Source organism: Capsicum annuum, chromosome 1 (assembly GCF_002878395.1).
Source record: "Capsicum annuum cultivar UCD-10X-F1 chromosome 1, UCD10Xv1.1, whole genome shotgun sequence".
Taxonomy (NCBI): domain Eukaryota; kingdom Viridiplantae; phylum Streptophyta; class Magnoliopsida; order Solanales; family Solanaceae; genus Capsicum; species Capsicum annuum.
In genome coordinates this window covers 2,284,254-2,304,369 of record NC_061111.1, presented here as the reverse complement: position 1 = coordinate 2,304,369, position 20,116 = coordinate 2,284,254, and the positions used below count along the sequence as shown (strand labels likewise).

General features: G+C 33.9%; 3 protein-coding genes across 3 annotated transcripts in view; 1 reads left to right on the top strand and 2 right to left on the bottom strand.

The window, feature by feature from the left end:
- The window catches only part of LOC107855335 (putative F-box protein At5g55150), a 5,387-nt gene extending 3,181 nt beyond the window's left edge, over positions 1–2,206 (bottom strand). Inside the window, exons 1-3 of the mRNA XM_016700345.2 lie at positions 1,582–2,206; positions 89–1,030; positions 5–16 (exon numbers count right to left, since the gene is read on the bottom strand). Coding sequence (XP_016555831.2) covers positions 5–16; positions 89–1,030; positions 1,582–1,732 — 1,105 coding nt within the window. The 5' untranslated portion in view covers positions 1,733–2,206. The remainder of the gene's footprint in view (positions 1–4; positions 17–88; positions 1,031–1,581) is intronic.
- Positions 2,207–2,360: 154 nt separating this feature from the next.
- On the bottom strand, positions 2,361–8,523 carry LOC107855319 (putative E3 ubiquitin-protein ligase UBR7). The gene is made up of 5 exons (XM_016700322.2): positions 8,117–8,523; positions 4,578–4,736; positions 3,678–3,938; positions 2,779–3,426; positions 2,361–2,694 (listed from the first exon to the last, which is right to left on the bottom strand). The coding sequence occupies exons 1-5, from the start codon at positions 8,195–8,197 to the stop codon at positions 2,605–2,607; spliced, it is 1,239 nt and encodes a 412-aa protein (XP_016555808.1). The 5' UTR covers positions 8,198–8,523; the 3' UTR covers positions 2,361–2,604.
- Positions 8,524–13,055: 4,532 nt separating this feature from the next.
- Positions 13,056–18,478, top strand: LOC107855339 (putative RING-H2 finger protein ATL21B). The gene is made up of 3 exons (XM_016700347.2): positions 13,056–13,630; positions 14,606–14,934; positions 17,802–18,478. The coding sequence occupies exons 1-3, from the start codon at positions 13,236–13,238 to the stop codon at positions 18,266–18,268; spliced, it is 1,191 nt and encodes a 396-aa protein (XP_016555833.2). The 5' UTR covers positions 13,056–13,235; the 3' UTR covers positions 18,269–18,478.
- The last annotated feature ends 1,638 nt before the right edge of the window (positions 18,479–20,116 follow it).

Genomic DNA, 20,116 nt, shown 5'->3' with positions numbered 1-20,116 from the left:
GCACCCAAACAATTATCTGTAAAATAAATATGATTGGGCTTGATTCCTGGGAATTGAGAAGCTTGGACTGAAAGCGAAGCATTCGCACCTAGAAAAAAAGCTTGGTCCCCTAAATCCCTTGTTGGCGTAGTTTCGCAAGCATCTAAATCGATCTGGAAAACTAGAAAACTTCTTGTCTTGTACATGTACATCTTCTCCTCATCAGCATCATCTTCACCAGGAATGTGCGTCAATGGAATCCTTTCGCGATCATCTTTGACGTACCTTATGTCAACACCATTTTGTGAAACTGCAAACAACGATCCTAGTGATTCCAGGATGTAATACTTACCATCAATCCATGGTGCTAGTTGTGCTACTATAAGACTTTTAGTGTGTTCGGAGCCATCAATATCACAAACATGGACACATCCATCATAACTAACCGCATAAAAGCGACCATTGAAATATACCACATCACTAGTATCTGGGAAATAAACCGGTTTGTTTATCCTAGTCCATAACAAATCTCCTGGTCTCCAAAAACTAAGGAACTGATAATGTCCCTCAATGACCATGAGAACATAATCAGACGTACAAGAAGGATTAGCTGACAGAACTGCTTTCTGAACAAACGTCCACGGAACAGGAGTCTGGTTGAATTCATAATGATCCGTTGTAGTTTGATGCGGCAATTGGATTTCAACATTGGAGAAGGGATGCAACAGACTGATTTCACCCTCGTCTTTTCCTACTGTGATAAGCCATCCCATAGATTCCATACATCGTTTTCCACTAGCTCCCGGAATCCACTTCTTCAAAATCATGCCATTATACAGACTAAAGAATTTCCTACATGCTTTATAATCCTCGTCTTCAGCTAACATTAGCCATGGTACCCTAGGCAAATCACTGTTAAAATTCTCCTTCGTGATCACAGAATGCCACGATTTACAAACGGTTCCGAAATTAAGATAGTCTTCAATCAAATTTATACGTCTAACAATTAGAACCAGTAGATCATGTTGAAGTTCCGACCAATCAGACATATCTGTAAAGAGAGTTTTGCAGGAATTTCACTTCAGGATTTTTACACAACTAGTTGACTGGCTTCACCTGGTAATTTCCTTATACATAGATTATACAAATTATGCACATATATATATTATGCTAGCGTTTGATCTTATATTTTTAAAATTTATCTTCAAATATCTATTTGACCATAGATTCTCAAATCACAACTTCGAAATCATGCCATTATACAGACTAAAGAATTTCCTTTATTATTCTCATCTTCAGCTAACATTAGCCATGGAACTCCAGGCAAATTACTGTTAAAATTGTCCATGGTAATCACAGAGTGCCACGATTTGCAGACAATGTGGAAATTAAGGTAATCTTCGATCAAATTTATACAGTTTAACTATTAGAACTAGTAGATCATGTTGAAGTTCCGACCAATCAGCCAGTTTTCTTAATACAAATAGTCCACTGGATTTACTGTCTACTTTTTCAAATACTGAGATATAAGGTGAAATAGATAAATATACAGATAGAAATGCAAAAAAAAAAAATATAAAAAAATGTAGAATAAAATCTGACCGGTTATTCGGATGGCGATAGATAGATTCGCCGGCGGTGACCAAATGGGACAAATCTGCGCTAAAAGACAAAGAAATTCAATGTTCAACTGTCCAACTTCCACATGAGAGAAGAAGAGGAAAAATGACAAAAATGATCTCTTCGCGCACATTCCTTGAAAATGTCATCCCATTTGTTAAGTGTTGAATTCATAAAAAAGAATGTATTTTTAAAAATCATCATAAGTGCGGCATCAAAAAGTAACTTAGGTAAGAGCAAGTTCAGTAGTTAAAATATCTTTTCAACAGTTCTGGTACTTTGAGGTTGTCTGGTCAAAAGTAAGCATTTGTTAAATATTTTACGGAGTTCAAAAGTATTCACTTTTAGCAAACTTAAATGACCAATTGTTTGGAGCATACATTAGTGACGGGACAATTTACTCCAATTTAGATGCTTCTATATTATTGATCATTATAAAAGGAATAATTCAAAGAGCCACTCTCCCAACTGATTAAATTTGGTTGTAGTAGCATTTCTGTATATTTGCAGAAGAAAAATATTCACTAATGAAGATTGCTTGTACGGGTATGGAACGTGGTCTGTTTTGTTTTGTTTTGGTTGCAAAGCACATGCTTATCACTATCCATTAAATAAATAAAACAACAAAACTACGTCTCAATCTCAAACTAATTTGCAAAACGCTTCATTTTTGCCTGCTCCATTATCACTAGCAAATTTGCAATACAAGTTACAAGTAAATAGACCTGCAAAATTGTAAAGTAATTAAGAGTAACAGGACATTTTGATCCACAGATCCTTTCGATTACCCAAAGGAGTTCGTTGAGATTAACAGTAATATGATCACATTGTCCCACTGTAGCTAACACAACGAGATAAGTTAAAGTTAGATACTAGCAAAGCAACATTATCAATCCTGCTTGTAAATAGAGCAGTTAAACTACTGCATGTTTTAGTGTTGAGCAGCAAAACTAACTACACTAGATGTGTAGCTGAAAAGCTACTTCCTTGAACATTCAAAATAACTCAAGTCATACGCCTACGCTTCTGGGCAAGATTCTCAAAAATCTTGTGAACATCAGCAGATGTAACTGGCTTTGATGGATCGAAGGATGCCTGTCAACAAAGGTAGAAGAATGATCAAGAGCTATCCCTGAATAAATGGGAAATATACCAAGAGTTAAACAGTGCAGGACATACCAAGTAGGTACCAATCTCGTCTTTAAGGTCAGCGATACCAGTCAAAACCTCCATTTTCTCGACATGGCCAAGATTATTAAGCAACTCAGCACTCTGTTCTTGCTCATGTTGAGCTCTCTTCTGCTTTGCCATTTTCTCATATTCTGCAATGGTATCCTCTTTTTCGAGTAAGAAGGCAAGCCCTTTCTGTTTGTAGAATTCTGTGCAATTTGGACACCTACAGAGGGCGTCTCTCCAGTCTTTGGAAAGGAACATCGACTTGCTTTTCTCAAGGCTAATTGGAGCTTCTAACAAATTCAGTCCAACAACACATTTGGTACTAGGATCATCAATTTGGTTACACTTACTAAGGATTGTGTTTGTAGCGGCATTTTCTCCGAGAAGAACAGCCTTTCCGTTGCAGTCTTCTTTAAGACTATTATCAGTTGCAGGAGTCTCAAAACTTCCATTGTTAAGCTCCTTCGAAGATCCCACAGTCAACGGTGCATCTTCAACCACCTCCTTGTCCTTTGAGGAATTCGTCGCAGTCTGATGCTGGACTGGTGCAAAGATAGAATCAGGATATAGCTTTAAAAAGGAACAGACAGTTGCGCACCCCTGGCAGATTAAATCCTCAAATTGAGGCTCCCCTTTATCATCCCTTGGAACCTGTAAAAAGAGCATAAGGATTAGTAGCTTCTTTTAACTAATGAGTCTTAAGGGGTATAAAGTCTTCATGATGGACAAGAGTCAAGGAGCAATATGAATTGAACACAACAATTTTCAGAACCTATAATCTCTGAATTATCTCAAACAAACTCCTTGAAACTTCATAAATCATCAAGTATTATCTCACATAAAACAAAAGGGAGTTGACAATGAACAGCAGAAATTAAGAAAGAAGAAAAAGAGCCACCAACCATATCAGTGGACTCAAGACCGAGATGCTCCTCATGAAACCAGTCCTCACAAATGCAGCATTGGAGATTCTCCAATTGTTCTTCAACATCAGGATCAGGATATGGCCTGCCACATGTGCAGTATGAACCTTTGAAATTGTGATTATATGAATTCTTGGGGTTTTCAACATCTTTGCTAGCATCAAGCTTGCAGAAGAACTCCCCAAACTTTGAGTTTCCACAGTCACACCTGAAGTTTCTCTTCGTCCAAAGTTCCAAAATCTTGTTCAACCAGCATTCCAAAATTTAAAAATAAAAAAACAAGATTAATATATCTCAATGTAAAAAGTAAATATTTAAAATTATCACGAGATAGAAGGAAAAAAAACATGAAGAGCACCACAGGACTCAATTTGGGAAAGTTGTGCCACTGTAGTAGATAACATTCTTAAACACATTAGAGTCATGGCTTCACAAAAATATCACTTGTGTGAACCCAGACATGCAAAAAGCAACAGTGCCATGCAATTCATCATTGAAAATGAAAATCTTTAGTTAAAGTCAAAAACATATCAGCTTTATTTATTTTGACCCAACTTATTTATACTAGAGTGATGAAAAAACAAGCAGCAAGTTGTATTAATCAAACATAACATGAGTATAACACATCCACCGAAGTACACTGGCAAACCCAAACCCAGATACAGCGTGCAGAAATCACAAACTGCTGCCGTACAACAAGAAATCCTTAGTCTTAACATTTTAAGGCAGAATGGTGACAAGGGTATTCAACATTTTCCGCTGGAAGTCCTGGGTTTTAAGAATACAAGCCGAAAAGTTTTAGCATTAGTGGCCTGAGATCATTAACCTAATCATTAATTATATGCAGAATAAAAGGCAAGTCCTTAGATTAGTAAATACCTCATGACCATCATGGCAAGAAAGGCTACAAGCTGTGCAAACCCCAGCATTCCCATCTGGTGTGCATGTCAAACAAGAAAATATAGCTTGTCTCTTCACATAACCTTTACTATAGGTGCACTCCTTGCCTTCATCACCACCTAAGACCAGATCCGCCTCCTACCAAGATGATTTATCCCAAAAGGAAAAAACATCAAGCATATACTACAGAAAATAAACAGTCAAACTGAAAACATCAATGATTAATTCACTGGGCAAACATTTTGTAATAGTCTACCATTACAATGCTGGCCCCATAAGGGTATCCATCACACACAAAAAAAGGGAAATCCCATACTAGTTTGATGCTCCCACAAGCCATTATCTTATCACAGAATTAATGTCACTTGAGAAAATCAACAGTACTCAACAATTAAAAAATGAAAGCATTTAGTGAAAAGCCAGAGAGTACAAATCCAAGTAGGCAGCATATTAAAAAAGAGGTGAAAATGCTCCCAAGGCTCCTGGAGCTTTAAGCAGGAACCAAATCACGTGCTTCTTCGAAGCTAATGTTCATAAAAGAAAAATAGCGCAAAAAAAAAAAGGTCCATGGGGCACAATTGCTTTCTGTAATAGTGAGCACAAGTATAATAGTCCAAATGTAGCAGACCATCTTGGGATTCATCTAGAGTCTTGCTATGTAGCAATAAGACTCTGCATATGCTTTCTTGACTTTGCAGAAGATGAAAGGACTCTACAACTAAGTATTAGTGTGTTCAAGACTTGAGCAAATTTCCTTCTAGAAATACTTTAAGGAGGCCCTTTAAAGTGAACTCGACACTTTAACTCAATCGCCTCAAAGAACCAATTCACTGCTCAAATTTGACGGTGACTAGCCAGTGTGTAGCATAGCTCCTAATGCCATGTTTATCTTCTCAAAATTATTAACCAGCTAACAGTAGGTTAAGTTAGGTAACTCTTGGAAGTGCAAATATATTTACTCGTTCATTAGACGTCTGAAGAAACTAGGAAGACTTCAAGTTATCATATGATTTGATAAATCGAATATAGATTAGCTTTCTCACTTCCCTTACACAAACATTAACAACAACAACAAACCCAGTGTATCCCCACATAGTGGGGTCTGGGGAGGGTGAAATGTACGCAGTCCATACCACTACCTCCGGAGAAGTAGAGAGGATGTTTCCGGTAGACCCCGGGCTCAAGACAAAGAATTCTTACACAAACATGAGCATAGAATAATTAGCTAAGATTCCTGCCTATATGTTCATCGTCATCTAGACATTATCACTTCAAACTCAATCTAGTTGTGACCAGCTATATGAACTATCAGTATCGTTCTACTTAGTTTTTTGAGAAGAAATATTCTACTTTGTTTTCAATATTAAGAAGATTAATCACAAAACTGAGCATAACCTTACCAAAACAGAAAAACCGTCTTACTTTAACCAAGCTTGAGATCAGCAATACCTACCTATAAATTATATTACAACAACAACAACAACCTATAAATTATATTAACATATTAAAATTTGCATTTGCTCCAGTACAGTAGAACCGATCTTAAATTTACATGTAAACAGTAGGCTGGTCTCAAACCTATCTTAAACCTATCTATGCATGAGCAGAAAGAAAATTAGCCCAAATTGCATGTTCAAGCAATCCTTAATTTTCCTTGGTACAGAATATGGACCTAGAGTCTCAAAAAGTAAGAAAGCACATGACCATCATAAAGTGCACAACATATCCATATCAACACTATTTCCAGTGCAAAGAAGTTATTTGAGTAGCATCAGAAAAGGTAAACTCTGAGACGTGATGCTAATAGGATGTGCTCCATGCAAGCTACGGACTGAATTCATCTAAATCTCATACATTTAAGTTTCAGACTCGGCAAGATGGAATTCAAGGGCTGGCAATGATTAGCATACATAAAAAAATGTTTAATATAATGAAAAGAGCAACAGCGAAAAAGACATCAAACTACAAAAGACTTAACATTGAAGAATATCTTCTGGTGATGGGCATTACTATAAGCCAACAGATCAGCCGATTAAGTATCATTGACAAATTAGTTGCCATTAGCTATATAACTTATCTATATATGTTCTGCTCTATTCACGTACTTTCATTCTTTTTGTATAACCGCAAAATAACCGAGGATTAATGACACACAATTCGAAAACTCAGTGGATAATTGACCTGCCCCTCTACCCTTCTCCACTAATATGCTCTATTCAGGTACATTTTCATTTTCTTATAATAAAACAGAAACATCCAAGGATTAATGACACAGTTCAAAATTCGGTAGATAATTGACCAGCCCCTCTAACCTTCTCCACTTATATACCAAATTTTTTATTGTGACAGAGGTTACCCGCACATTACAAGCTAAGCTAGTAACACATAACAGAGCCCAGGACGGCTCAGGTGCATTTCACTCTAATACTAAATTATTTGCATTAGTCTCTCTATCTTCACAAATGGCTACCTACACGCCACCCTCCTTAGACCCCACTTGTGGGATTACACCAGGCATGTAGTTATTACTAAATTATTTGCATCTTAGGGTAAATTAGGAATTCTCTTATTCTCACACTTGTCTCTAACATTTCACTGACTATGCACATATCTTTGCGGAATTCCATAATTGAATAAATGTCTTTGTGACTCCAAACTCTACCAACAAACAGAAGATACACATGATTCCATATACTATTCTTCCCCAATTCTATTACTCAGTTTCAATTTGTTTATCTAATTTCAATTTTGCAACGAGTTTAAGAAACTAAAAGAAAAACTTATGAATCTTGTGATCTTAAACTAAAGCCTTTAATCTAGTAGTCATAAACATGTGCCATGGAAAGTTGGTAATTAAAGAATTTGAATAAAAAGGTATTGAGGCAACAACAACATATCCAGTGTATTCCAACAAAGTGGGGTGTGTGGAGGGTAAAGTGTACGCAGTCCATACCACTACCTCAGATGAAGTAGAGAGGTTGTTTCCGATAGACCCTGGCTCTGGACATATAACAGTATCACAAACAAAAGCACAAAAGCACACAACAAGATGGAATAACACACTGCCGGACAATAAAGTAAATAAGACACTCACAGGGTACTACTACAAACTATCTATCCAAAATCATAGATATCACCAAAACACCATGAACAAGAAACTCCAGGCGCAGATACAAACAAAACACTCTTTCCTATTATAATGGTATTGAGGCATCCTTTTTGTTGTTTTTTTTTTACAACCGTGGTGTCTGGGCCAGCTTGGATGCACCTCAACTAATTAGACGAGACTAATTATACGAGATAACTGCCTCCTCCCACCAACAACAACAACAGATATAAGGTAACTCTGTCCACCTCCCATAAAAAGACATTATGGACTAGAAAGGAAAGTAACACAAACAAATTGAAACGGAGGTAGTAACATAACGTCTCAAACACATATATAAAACTGAAATACAACAAATCAAATGAAATTAAGAACAAAAGGAATAAAATTGAATATTTGGAAAGCGAATTACCAGCTCCTGTTCTTCGAGATCCTGGAGATACTCTCCAATTGAAACAGTATTCTCAGCATCTTCTTCAAATGCATCCGCCATTTTGTTCAACCCGGAAAAATAAGCTTATCAAACTTAATTCAACCCTAAAAAGTAGCTGCAAATTACAAAAAACCCGAACACACGAAACCCTAACGGGCCAAAGAAGAAAGGTATCTATACGAATTGGTAAAGTTTACTGAAATTATCCATAGGGAAAATTGAAGAGAGAATAGGGAAAATGGGCTAGGGTTTTATTATTTGATTGAAAAGGGGCTGTAAGGACATTTTCCCGCCATTTTGAGCTACAATTGGATTTTATTCTAATGGATTTGGATTCATGGTGGTATTTATATGGAAGGTGTACTATGACTAGATTCTTCAAGAAATGGATAACAAATATTATACTACTCTTTTCGTTTTAATTTTTTAAATTTTGTGTGAAGTCAAAATCAAACAAATAAATTAAAGCATAGAGAGTACCACTTAATATACTAAATGTAAGGATATAATGGTTGTTCTCTTTATAAAAGAGGGCGAAAAGTTACATGTTATCTAATGCTAGTGAAAGGTAGCTAACAGATATCGTGTGCAATCGAGGTATATGGAAGTTGATCCACATACAATAATTATTAAACAAAATTACATTATATATATATATATATATATATATATTCAATACTCACATAGATTATAGATGCTTTTTTGACTACTAAATTAATAAATGAGACTTACATAAATTGGATAGACCGTGAAAAGAACATGATTTCTTATATTAATATATATGTATTACCTCATAACATTTATGTGTTCTATAATTGATATGTTAGCGATATTTCTTTGACGACTAAATTACCAACGAGCTATACATAGATTAGATAGATCTATAATAATACTTAGTTTCTTACATTACTAATCATGTAGTACCTCATAATGTGTTGAAATTACTATTTAGAAAGTTAAATTTGCTCTCATACGATGAATCAAGTCACATAATAAATAAAAAGTGCAAGAGCATATTAAAATTTTATTTGCATCTTCAACCAAAAAAAGTCTTGACTAGGAAAACAACTAGAAGTAGTAGCAAGAGAATTTAAAAAGCATTCTTGACTGTCGACCATTGACCAATAACTCCTTTTAGTCCATATTTTTTTTCTCAAATTATTTAGAACTTGGAGTAGTCAAAACAATATAAACAATTCAATGTAGGACTAGTAAAAATATACTTTAAAGAAGTATGCAATATATCTTAAAAGTAGTATATGACATATTTGGGTAGGTCACGAGAGTCATTTTTATTTTTTTATTATTTTCATATATGCTCTATAGAGGCGGAGCCAGGATTTCAACTAAATGAGTTTAATATTTAAAGAAAACTTAATCGAAGGGGGTTCAACACCTAATATAACCACATAAAAAAATACTTTTAATCATGTATAAATAGTATATTTTTTTTGTCGAAGGGGGTTCGGCCGAACCTCCTAAAGGAGGCTGGCTCCGCCTCTGATGCTAGAACAAGATTATCCGTTATTCAAAGACAAAAAATATGTTGTTTACGAATCTAGTGGCCAAGAAGTGATTACGATTGAAATGATAAAACGATCCTTTGAATTGGAACTCAAATTCCGAGCAAGTTTTCCTTTAAAATAGAATTGACATATAAGAAAAGTAAATTGTGATGTTAAGACTCAAAAATCTGGATCCAACTTGCACTTTTCAACCTAAAACACGTTTCGGTAGTTAAATTTTCACAATCATGTTACAATACATGATTATTATTTTTCATACACGTGGACAAACACAAACTGATGTCATGTAATGAGAAGGTCATAAGTTTTTAAGTTTTGGAAATAGCCTTTGACACTAATTTAAGGTAAGATTGCGTACAATATACTCTTTTAGTGGGACCCTTCCTCGAATTCTGTATATAGTGAAAGTTTTAGTGCATCGAACTACCTTTTTAAATTTCCGCATGGATAAGTATGTATGAACAATACATATATCGACAATTTTTTAAACCAACGAGGTATACCATGCATGTTCGTATTAGAGTCTCGACTAATTTGAATTGCGCACTACATGACTCCTTTTTGGGGTGGCACTTCCAACAAAATTTTCTCTATACTCGAGACTCAGACCCAAGACTTGTGATTAAAGATGAAATTTAATAGTATTTTTTTTTAAAAAAAAAAAACGCTGTAAGTCTCTAAAACAAGCACATTATTTGTGTTTAACAATATTTTGACTTCCCAAAAATTAACAAACATGCTATATTCAACAAAGAATATGAAAAAACAAGAAGTTTTGAATTTAAAGTTTATGAATTTCTACGATGATTTTGTTAATATATAAAAATAACTAGATCCAAGATCAAATATTTATAAATATATTTAGTGAATTTCCATAATATATATAATTTTTTAATAAAAGATGTTAGGTTCCTGTGAATTCTTATATACATAGTGTTTTATGCATGGCTTTGTCCACAATGTTACTCCATGGGCATAATTAAAATAGAAGTATTTACTCACACTTAATATTTTTATAACTCTAACAGAGTGAGATGCAAAACATGATAACACATCTCTAGTACCAGCACGTAATTGTTATGTTTTTTCCTTATTTTCTTACGAAACTTAAGTTTTATTTTTCTTGAAAGAAAAATAAAAGTAACATCATAATTACGTACTTTTATTTTTTTTAAAAGAAAATATAAAACTTTTTCATATTTGACAAACTTTTTTTCTTGAAGGGAAGATTTTGAACATCTATAAATAGAAGATCCCTCCTCTCATATCATAACATAGTAGCATCCACAATGTAGTCGTTTGTGATTCTTGTTTAGGGAGAAATTTTCTTCGAATAGTTTTATATTTTCTTTGATATTAATTTTCATGTGTGGTCCAGTTGGCCAAATTATATCAATAATATTGTGCTTTTAGTTCGTATTGTGTCATCTGAATTATTGCCGTCTTAATTTGCAATCTTCTCAATTTCGAAACCAACTGTAATAATCATTAATCACAATTAATTAATTACATCAATACATATTTCATATCAATTTATATATATATATATATATATATATATATATATATATATATATATATATATAATGTGTAAATATTGTACGTGAATAAAAAGAAAATCCTATTTAATTTTGTACTTCTAAAAGAATAATTCCTCAAGGTTTGAGAGTTGCGGTCTTGCCAAGTTATACTAATTTGGCTTCATACTTCCTCCATCCCAAATTACCAGTCACAAATTTCTTAATTTGATTTCCGATTTTACTTATCTTTTTTCATTAATCAAGAAGAGACAATTTTTTTTCTATGTTTTATCCTTTGCATTAATTGTTTTTCCTTCAAATTAAAATGTAAACATCATTTAATAGGAATATTATGGTAAATTAAGCATGATATTAATTATTTTTCTTAATCAATGTGTCATCTCAATTTGAGACGGAGGGGGAGTATTATCCAATTTCCGAAATATAATAGTAATTAGGTGATTTCTTATAAATTGTAATTAATTAATTATGGAATGAAGAAAATTTTTTATTCAAGAGAAAGACTTCCATGCAATATTCAAACACCTACACCATATGTATTTTCTTAGCCATCATCATCCTTGACTATGTGTCGAAGTCGAATGATTAAACTACTAAAAATATTATAAGACTTTTAAATCTAGATAATTCATATTCTTTTTAATCAATATATTCCAAATTAAATAATTTATATACATGTTTAATGATTCTCAAGTTACATATAAAGTTTAGATTAAAATATCTGAATTAAGTCGAATTTGGAAACTTCACACCAACTTCGTTCAATTTAAAACCCTCCTAATACAATTACTCACTCGACTTAATTTATGTGATATTTTTAAAATTTCAAAATTCAAATAAATTTATTCTTTATTATAATTATTTTTGCATGTATCGCAATTAAATTTAAATAATTTAACTATTGAAAAATAAAGATAAATTTGAACAAACAAAGTAATAAAATAAGATGGCTATGGTTTAATATTCTAGTTTTTGCATAATGGTTGAGCCCCGTGCATGATTAATCACCTAATTCAATTTGTCTTTTACCTAAACATTTTTAATCTATACTTATTTTAGAAAATGACTATCAATAAACTACAAACGTATACGTAAATTTTTAAAATTATGAAAATGATGTACTTTATTTATTCCAAGTTTTTTGGTGTCACTATGTAACGAGTATAATTAACTTCGAAAATGTTCTCCTTCACGAAAGAATACAAAGAAAAACGAACAAATTAATTGTTGAAATTGAAAAGTAATTTTTTTTCCTGATAATTAATATGTGGAGAAAATTAAGAAATCATTAAAATAATACTCCATGTAACTTGTACATATAACTAGATAATTCTAGTTTTAACAACAATCTTTCTACATTACATTGAATATGCTATTGTTAATTTATTTGATATGAAGTTTAATAAAATAAAGAATACTTTTAAATTTTAGGATCTTAAACTAAAAATATGTAATGTAATAAAACATATTTTAATTTTATAATCTTAAATATGTCAAATAAAAAGTTAAAATTAAAAACTTTTCGAAGATACATTCTTCTTAAGACGATTTGAAAAGACAACAGCAAAGGGAGTAGAAGGATAAAAAATACAACCAAAAGATGTCGATTTTCTAAAATTTTATGTTAGGACTATCACTAATTATTTATCACAATATATCTCAACTATCGATTGTTTCATTTTTTCTATCAGAAAAAGAACAACATATAGTTGAAGCATATTTCAAATTAGTTTATGATAATTCCACTAAAATATTCAAACACCTAATAATTCAAATACGAAACTCCAAAAAATAAACATACTACCAACCCTATTTATGTCGAAGTGAGTATACTTATAATAATTTTAGTATCTTCACATTTGACTTCATCATCATAATACAAAGTTTGACAATCACAATCCATCTAGAGCAACTCCAAACACCCATTAACTTACCAATAAAACATCACACTTTTTTTTTCCCTACAAAAAGTTCCCATATAACTCAAACACCATTTTTAAGCTCCACCAAACTTCTTAACTCCCCCCAAAAATGAAAATCACTTTTCTTAATCTCATAATTAACACCATAATAATCACCCTTTCCTTCTTCCTTAACCGTCTCCTAGTTACCTCTGTTGATGTCTGTAACCCAACTTCATGCTCTGACATGGGAATCGGACCGGAAATCCGGTTCCCATTCCGGTTAAAAAGCCGGCAATCGGACCGGTGCGGGTACCCCGGTTTCGATCTTTCGTGTAATGAAAGAGGCCAAACGATAGTAACACTACCTTTTACAGGTGATTTTTTAGTTACAGACATTGACTATTCTGCTCAATCTATGATCCTATATGATCCTGATTTCTGCCTTGTCAAACGTCTCATCAATTTCAATCTCACTAACTCTTCATTCAGAGCTGAACATCAACGGAATTATACGATCGTGAGGTAATGCTAGTTGAAAGACTTACTTGTTTTTCCTTTAGCTGAAGCGGATCTGCAGTAATCACGATTTGTATTAATAAATTACTTTATTCCCGATCTGGATTATATCCTAGCTGATGCAGAGTGTATTTTCTTCTTTTTCTTCAAACTGGTTTTACTTGAATCGAAGATTTATCGAAAATAACCTTTCTACCTGCTAGAGATAAGGTCTGCATACATCGTGTATATCTTCTTCAGGCTCTACTTGTGAGATTTTTTTTTTTTTCCAACTGAAGTTAGGGAGAGAGGATTATAAAGTAGGGAATCGAATACTAGCTCATGTAGTCAGCCAACTGATCTACTACGATTTTCAGAAATGTATCATTTAGGTTAAAGTTCAAATAGTCAACCAACTGACCTACTGTGATTTTCAAAAATGCCATTTAGGTGAAAGTTAACTGATTTACTACGATTTCCAGAAATGCATCATTTAGGTGAAAGTATAGATAGTCAACCAAGTGACCCACTACGATTTCCAGAAATGCATCATTCAGGCGAAAGTTCAGATAGTCAACTAATTAACTAATTGACCTACTGCAATTTCCAGAAATGCATCCTTCAGGTGAAAGTTCAGATAGTCAACCAGCTGACCTCCAGAAATGCATCATTTGGGTCTTAACTCTTCAACTTTTTGTAAAACTCATAGTAGGCTAATAGTGAGAAATCGAAATTTCACCATCAGATAATCAATCAATTGAGCTACTAAGATTTTTCGAAATGCATCATGTGAGTTTGAACCTCATCTTTGCAATGGTAATATACATTTTTATCACTAGATCATTCGTGTTTTCTGTACAACTCTCATCATATTATGATGAATAACTGGTTATTCGAGTTTAGAAGGAGGACGAGTTAATGAGCTAATTAGCGTTGTTACAAGTGAACAAGATCCAATAGCTATTTCCAATAGAAGTACTGATTTCTGAAATTTGAATTTAGGTGTACTTCGGATGATTGGTTGAGTTATCCAAATTATCAGGTAGCAATTCCTCTATATTGCCGGGGAGTTACGAGCAGAAATCAGGCAATTTTGGCAATGCCGCCGAGCATGTATGAACAAGAAAAGCCAATTGGTTGTAAATTGATTAACTCAAGGGTTTCAGTTCCACTACAATTGGAAGATTCACAGTTTTGGTCTCCAATGGAAGGTCTTGTGTTAACTTGGGCTGAACCAGGTTGCAGAATCTGTGAAAATCAGGGGAAACTTTGTGGGTTTAAGAGTGATACTGGATCTGATATTGCTTGCTCAAATCCTCCTGCTTCTAAAGGTATGTCCTTCGAAATTCTGTGGATCGTAAAATTAGTCGATATGTGCAAAAGCTGATTCCGACACTATGATTATATCTGTTATGTGCATTGTAAGCATTGTACCATGTGTTAGAATGTACTTACTAGCGTCTAGATTAACTTACGTGCAACTCGATTACTGTACTAGTTATCCACATTGAGTGTTAATGTCAAACCAACTAATTTAACCTTGAAGTAACAATACATATATCACTTGATCAATGTGTGTATGATCGACATATTTCTTTCATTAATTAGTTTAATGTATATATTGGAAACATTTAAATTTCCATCTTGATTAAGTTTTGCTAGCATAGATATTGAAATTGGATGACATTTTTGCCCATCAATTCTTAAGCTTCATTTATAGGAAGAAAGGCTGCATACAATACACCCTTGTGGCGGGGCTTTTCCCGGACCCTGCACATAGTGGAAGCTTTAGTGCATCGGGCTGCCCTTTTTAATTCTCAAGCTTCATTTGATACTTGTCGTGTATTTTACGTTCATTAATTTGATGTAAATATCACGTGCAACTAAATTTCTTCTGGTTAACTACTTTCACTAGCTTTGTTTTATGAAGTGGATGACTTGGCACATTAAGAGTATGTTTGGATTGACTTATTTTAATTATTTTGATAAAAGCTAAATATTTATAAGCATTTTTATTTTACCAAACACTATATAAGTCTTAATTATATTTTCTTTTCCTCTTTCTTAGCTCCTTTGAAACTTTTTTGAAAATATATTCAAGAACAAATTTTGGAAATGGAAAGGTACTTTTCTCTGATATTTAGAAAAAGGTTTAAAGGGGGTACTAATAAAAGTTTTCATAAAAGGGAAATTAGATTTATCTTTTTAACAAAATGTCTTTACAAAATTTCCAATTTGATTCTTGGTGGGGGTGGTTGAACTTTCTAGATGGCATGTCATCTGTAGAGTGTCTTAATCACTAGTGCTACATAGTCCATGTGCATGTCATGTTACATCATATAAACTAATTCATAGTTGATGAAGTACCAATTAAAAATTGGCAAATATTTTATGTGGGGTCTAATAATTGTAGCTTACCTAATGAAGTGGAAAGTTGCTTTTGGCTGTTTATTTATTGATCAAGATTGAGCCGTGTTTTATTTTTCTTATATTAAAAAAAAAAAAGAAGGAGAAAATTAAGGCTTTTAGTCCCTCGAAAATTAACAAATCTTAATTTCGATCCTTGTAATTTATGATTAAGTACATGAACCTCCACCAGTTTAATGAATTTGTAAGTGCTAAATCATTCAATTAGTAAGATGTAAATGTTGAATTTGTACTGTTATTCATATTCGAGGATAATATATTAATATAGTTGGAAATAGTTTAAATATCACATAATCCCTATATTAAGAGATCAAAACTACATATTTTAATTAATTGAAGGTAGCATATTTAACCAACTATTTCAATGACCAAATTAGAATTTTATCAATAATTGTGGGATCCAAATATAATTATCCTTAATAATGTAAAAAAATTGAAAATCATAATTGCAGGAAGTACCAACTACGTGGTTTAACATAGACAAGTCGGTAGCATTGTATGATAATAAAAATTGATAAAGCTGATGGAAAATATTTAGAGCTAAAGTAAAACTAGAAAATTATTTTACTTTGACTCGAGATCAATTGAAAATAATCTTTTTTATCTTTTTATGAAATGAATAAGGCTAGGTGTTCATCGCTCTTTTTAGATCTATAATATATTGTTGTTGTAAGTAGTAATAGTAAGTTGTAAACTTATTTGCAAAAATTCTAAACCGTAATGCCCATCCAACTTGACACATTATTGCTCATTAATTTTGAAGAGAAAAATAGAACTTTGACACATAGTGTGAGAATATGAGGCTCTGATTTTACAAAGTTATTTAACTTTTGGACATGTATGCTCACCATCCATGACCTACAAATCTATCATGCCACGTAATAGAGTGCTAACAGTTAGGAGTTGGCAGAAAAAATCAGTTTACCAGCTTTAGTATAGACGTTTCATTTGATTATATAAAGTTTATGTTGACAAAAGTAAATTGAGATTTCAACATGACATGCATATGCCACATGGGTGCATCCCTAATTCTAGTTTTAGGAAAAAAAGTTTTTTCTTTTTTTTTAAAAGATAGATGTGAGATTTGAACTGTTTGGCTCAATTCTAGGATGAAAAGGAAGGAAAAAATAACAATATAGACATAAGATTTAGATCCTCGATATCACTTGTAGATTGAGGTTTCACCAATAGTTGTTTTACCACAGGACTGTTTGAGCTTGAAGGTGATCGGAACTTTGGAGTAACTGGTAAAGTTATCATGTGATCAGGAGGTCACGGGTTCAAGCCTTGGAAACAGCCTCTGGCAGAAATGCAAGGTAAGGCTGCGTACAATACACCCTTGTGGTGGGATCCTTCTCCCAACCCTGCGCATAGCGGGAGTTTTAGTGCACCGATCTGCCCTTTTTTACTCTTTGAGCTTGATCGCACACATATATTATATTTAAGTAGTCTTGGAAAAAAGATAATATTGCTATACACTGTTTAGGAAGAGGAGCATGGTTTCATATGAAGTTATGAACCTACACCTCACGATTTAGATATGATCCTAACATTATTGTTAAGAGTCAGTTTACATGGATATCGACTATTTTATGTGTACCTGCTATGTCCAACTAGCCACCCAAGAAAAGTGATTGTGGTACATATACAAGATTCATATAATTAATAGTAACTATTCTGGATTAAAGTTTAGGTAATTAATTGAATATTAGATCCTTCAACCTTATAGTAAAAATTATGGTCTGAGAGTCATTTGGTATTCTTTGTGCAGGACTTCCAAGGGGAGCTAAATATGGCATTATAATTGGAGTTGGAGTACCAGGCCTTGTATGTTTAATAGGAATAATAAGCTTTGCTTTTGGTAAATTCAAAGTTTACAGTACTCCGCGTCGCGATTTGAACTCTGATCTCCCAACAACAACCACCGCCATCAATCTACAATCAGTAATCTCCACGAGAGGTCTTAACCGGGCAACAATCGATTCATATCCCAAAACTGTGCTTGGGGAGAGCCAACGTCTCCCCAATCCTAACGATGGCACATGTCCGATATGTCTATCGGACTATGTGCCTAAAGAGACATTAAGAACTATACCAGAATGCAACCATTATTTTCATGCTGAATGCATTGATGAATGGCTTAAGTTAAATGCTACTTGCCCTTTATGTAGAAATACACCAGATGGTTCTTTACATCCTTGTTCATCATCAACTTCTTTGGTCTCATCTTCTCCATAGTCCTCAACAACAACAACAAAAGAACTTTATTTTGTTATGATTTTAATGTCTTTCATAGGGAAATTATTCTTGTTGTATATAAGTTGTATGAGCTCGAGGTGTTGTAAATGGAAAGAAAAATAAAGGTTATATATAGGATAGAATTCTTTTTGGCATTGTTTATGTTTAAAAGGAAATGAAAGGAAAGGAGAAACAACTTTTTTTTTCTAATTATTCTAGTACATTGCAATGAATGATTTTGCTCTTTACAAACATGTTGCTTTATTCAAGCATTAGTGGATAGAGTTATTATACCTATACAGGTGAGAAATAACAAGTATATGTGAAGTTTGTCACGGCCAACAAACTATATTTATTAACAAGCGCATGAGTTAGTATTTAGTCCTTATACTTGTTAATAGAACTTTATTAACAGGAAGAAAGGCTAAGGTTTACAATATAATCTGAAAAGCCTAAAACTAACTAAACAAAAGTAGGCTACATATACATAGCCAATAACCTAAAGGTCCATAAACTAAAGGCCCAATAACATATGGGCTAACATCCCCCCTCAAACTCACAATGCAACAGCAATAAGCATTGAGAGTTTGTCACACAAAAAACGAAATCGAGACGCCGACTGAGCCTTCGTAAAAAGGTCAGCAATCTGCAAAGACGATGGAACAAAAGGAAGCGATATGGTCCCGAGCTGTAAATGATGACGGGTGAAGTGACAATCAATCTCAATGTGCTTCGTACGCTCATGAAAGACAGAATTCTTTGCAATTTGTACCGCACTTTTGTTATCACAATGCAGGGGAGTAGGCATAGAAATGTGAACCCCCATATCTGCAAGAAGCCAACGTAACCAAATAATCTCACATGTAGTCACAGCCATAGCACGATACTCAGCCTCCGTGGAAGATCTAGAGACAACATCTTGTTTCTTGCTCTTCCACGAGATTAAAGAGTCTCCAAGAAACACACAAAAACCAGTGGTGGATTTACGATCATTGCGATCTCCATCCCAATCAGCATCACTATAGGCTCGCAACTCGAGAGATGACGTCGAGGGAAACAAGAGATTCTGAAACTGAGTGCCACGAAGATACCTTAGAATACGAAGTACAGCTCCCCAGTGCACAGAAGTAGGAGCAGTAACAAACTGGCTAACAACATGAACTGCATGTGCTATATCTGGACGAGTAACCGTAAGATAAACCAAACTACCCACAATAGTCCGATAAAGACTCGGATCTGATAATGGAACACCATCACTAGGAGAGTAACGTGCATTGGTTTCAAGGGGAGTATCTACAGTCCTGTTGTCAGAAAGACGCGCCCGTGTAAACAAGTCAGATATATACTTAGTCTGAGAAAGAAGATACCCTTTCTTAGACTGAGCCACCTCAATACCCAGAAAATAACGCAGCAAGCCCAAGTCTTTCATTGCAAATCGATGAGCCAAATCATACTTCAATAACTCAATACCACTATGATCATCACCAGTAATAATCATATCATCTACATATAAGGACAATAGAATTCGCCCTGCACTTGTACATCTAACAAACAATGCTGAATCATGGTTACTCGGGACAAATCCAAGGGAAGTAATAACAGTGGAGAATTTCTCAAACCAAGCACGAGGGGCTTGTTTGAGACCATATAAAGCTTTTCGAAGCCGACAAACTTCACCTGGCTGGTGGTCAATACCTGGGGGAGGAGTCATATAAACTTCCGCGTGGAGATCATCATTCAGAAAAGCATTCTTGACATCCATCTGAAATATCTTCCACTGTCGAACGGATGCAACAGCAATCATAGTGCGAACAGTCGTCATCTTTGCTACGGGGGAAAAAGTCTCCT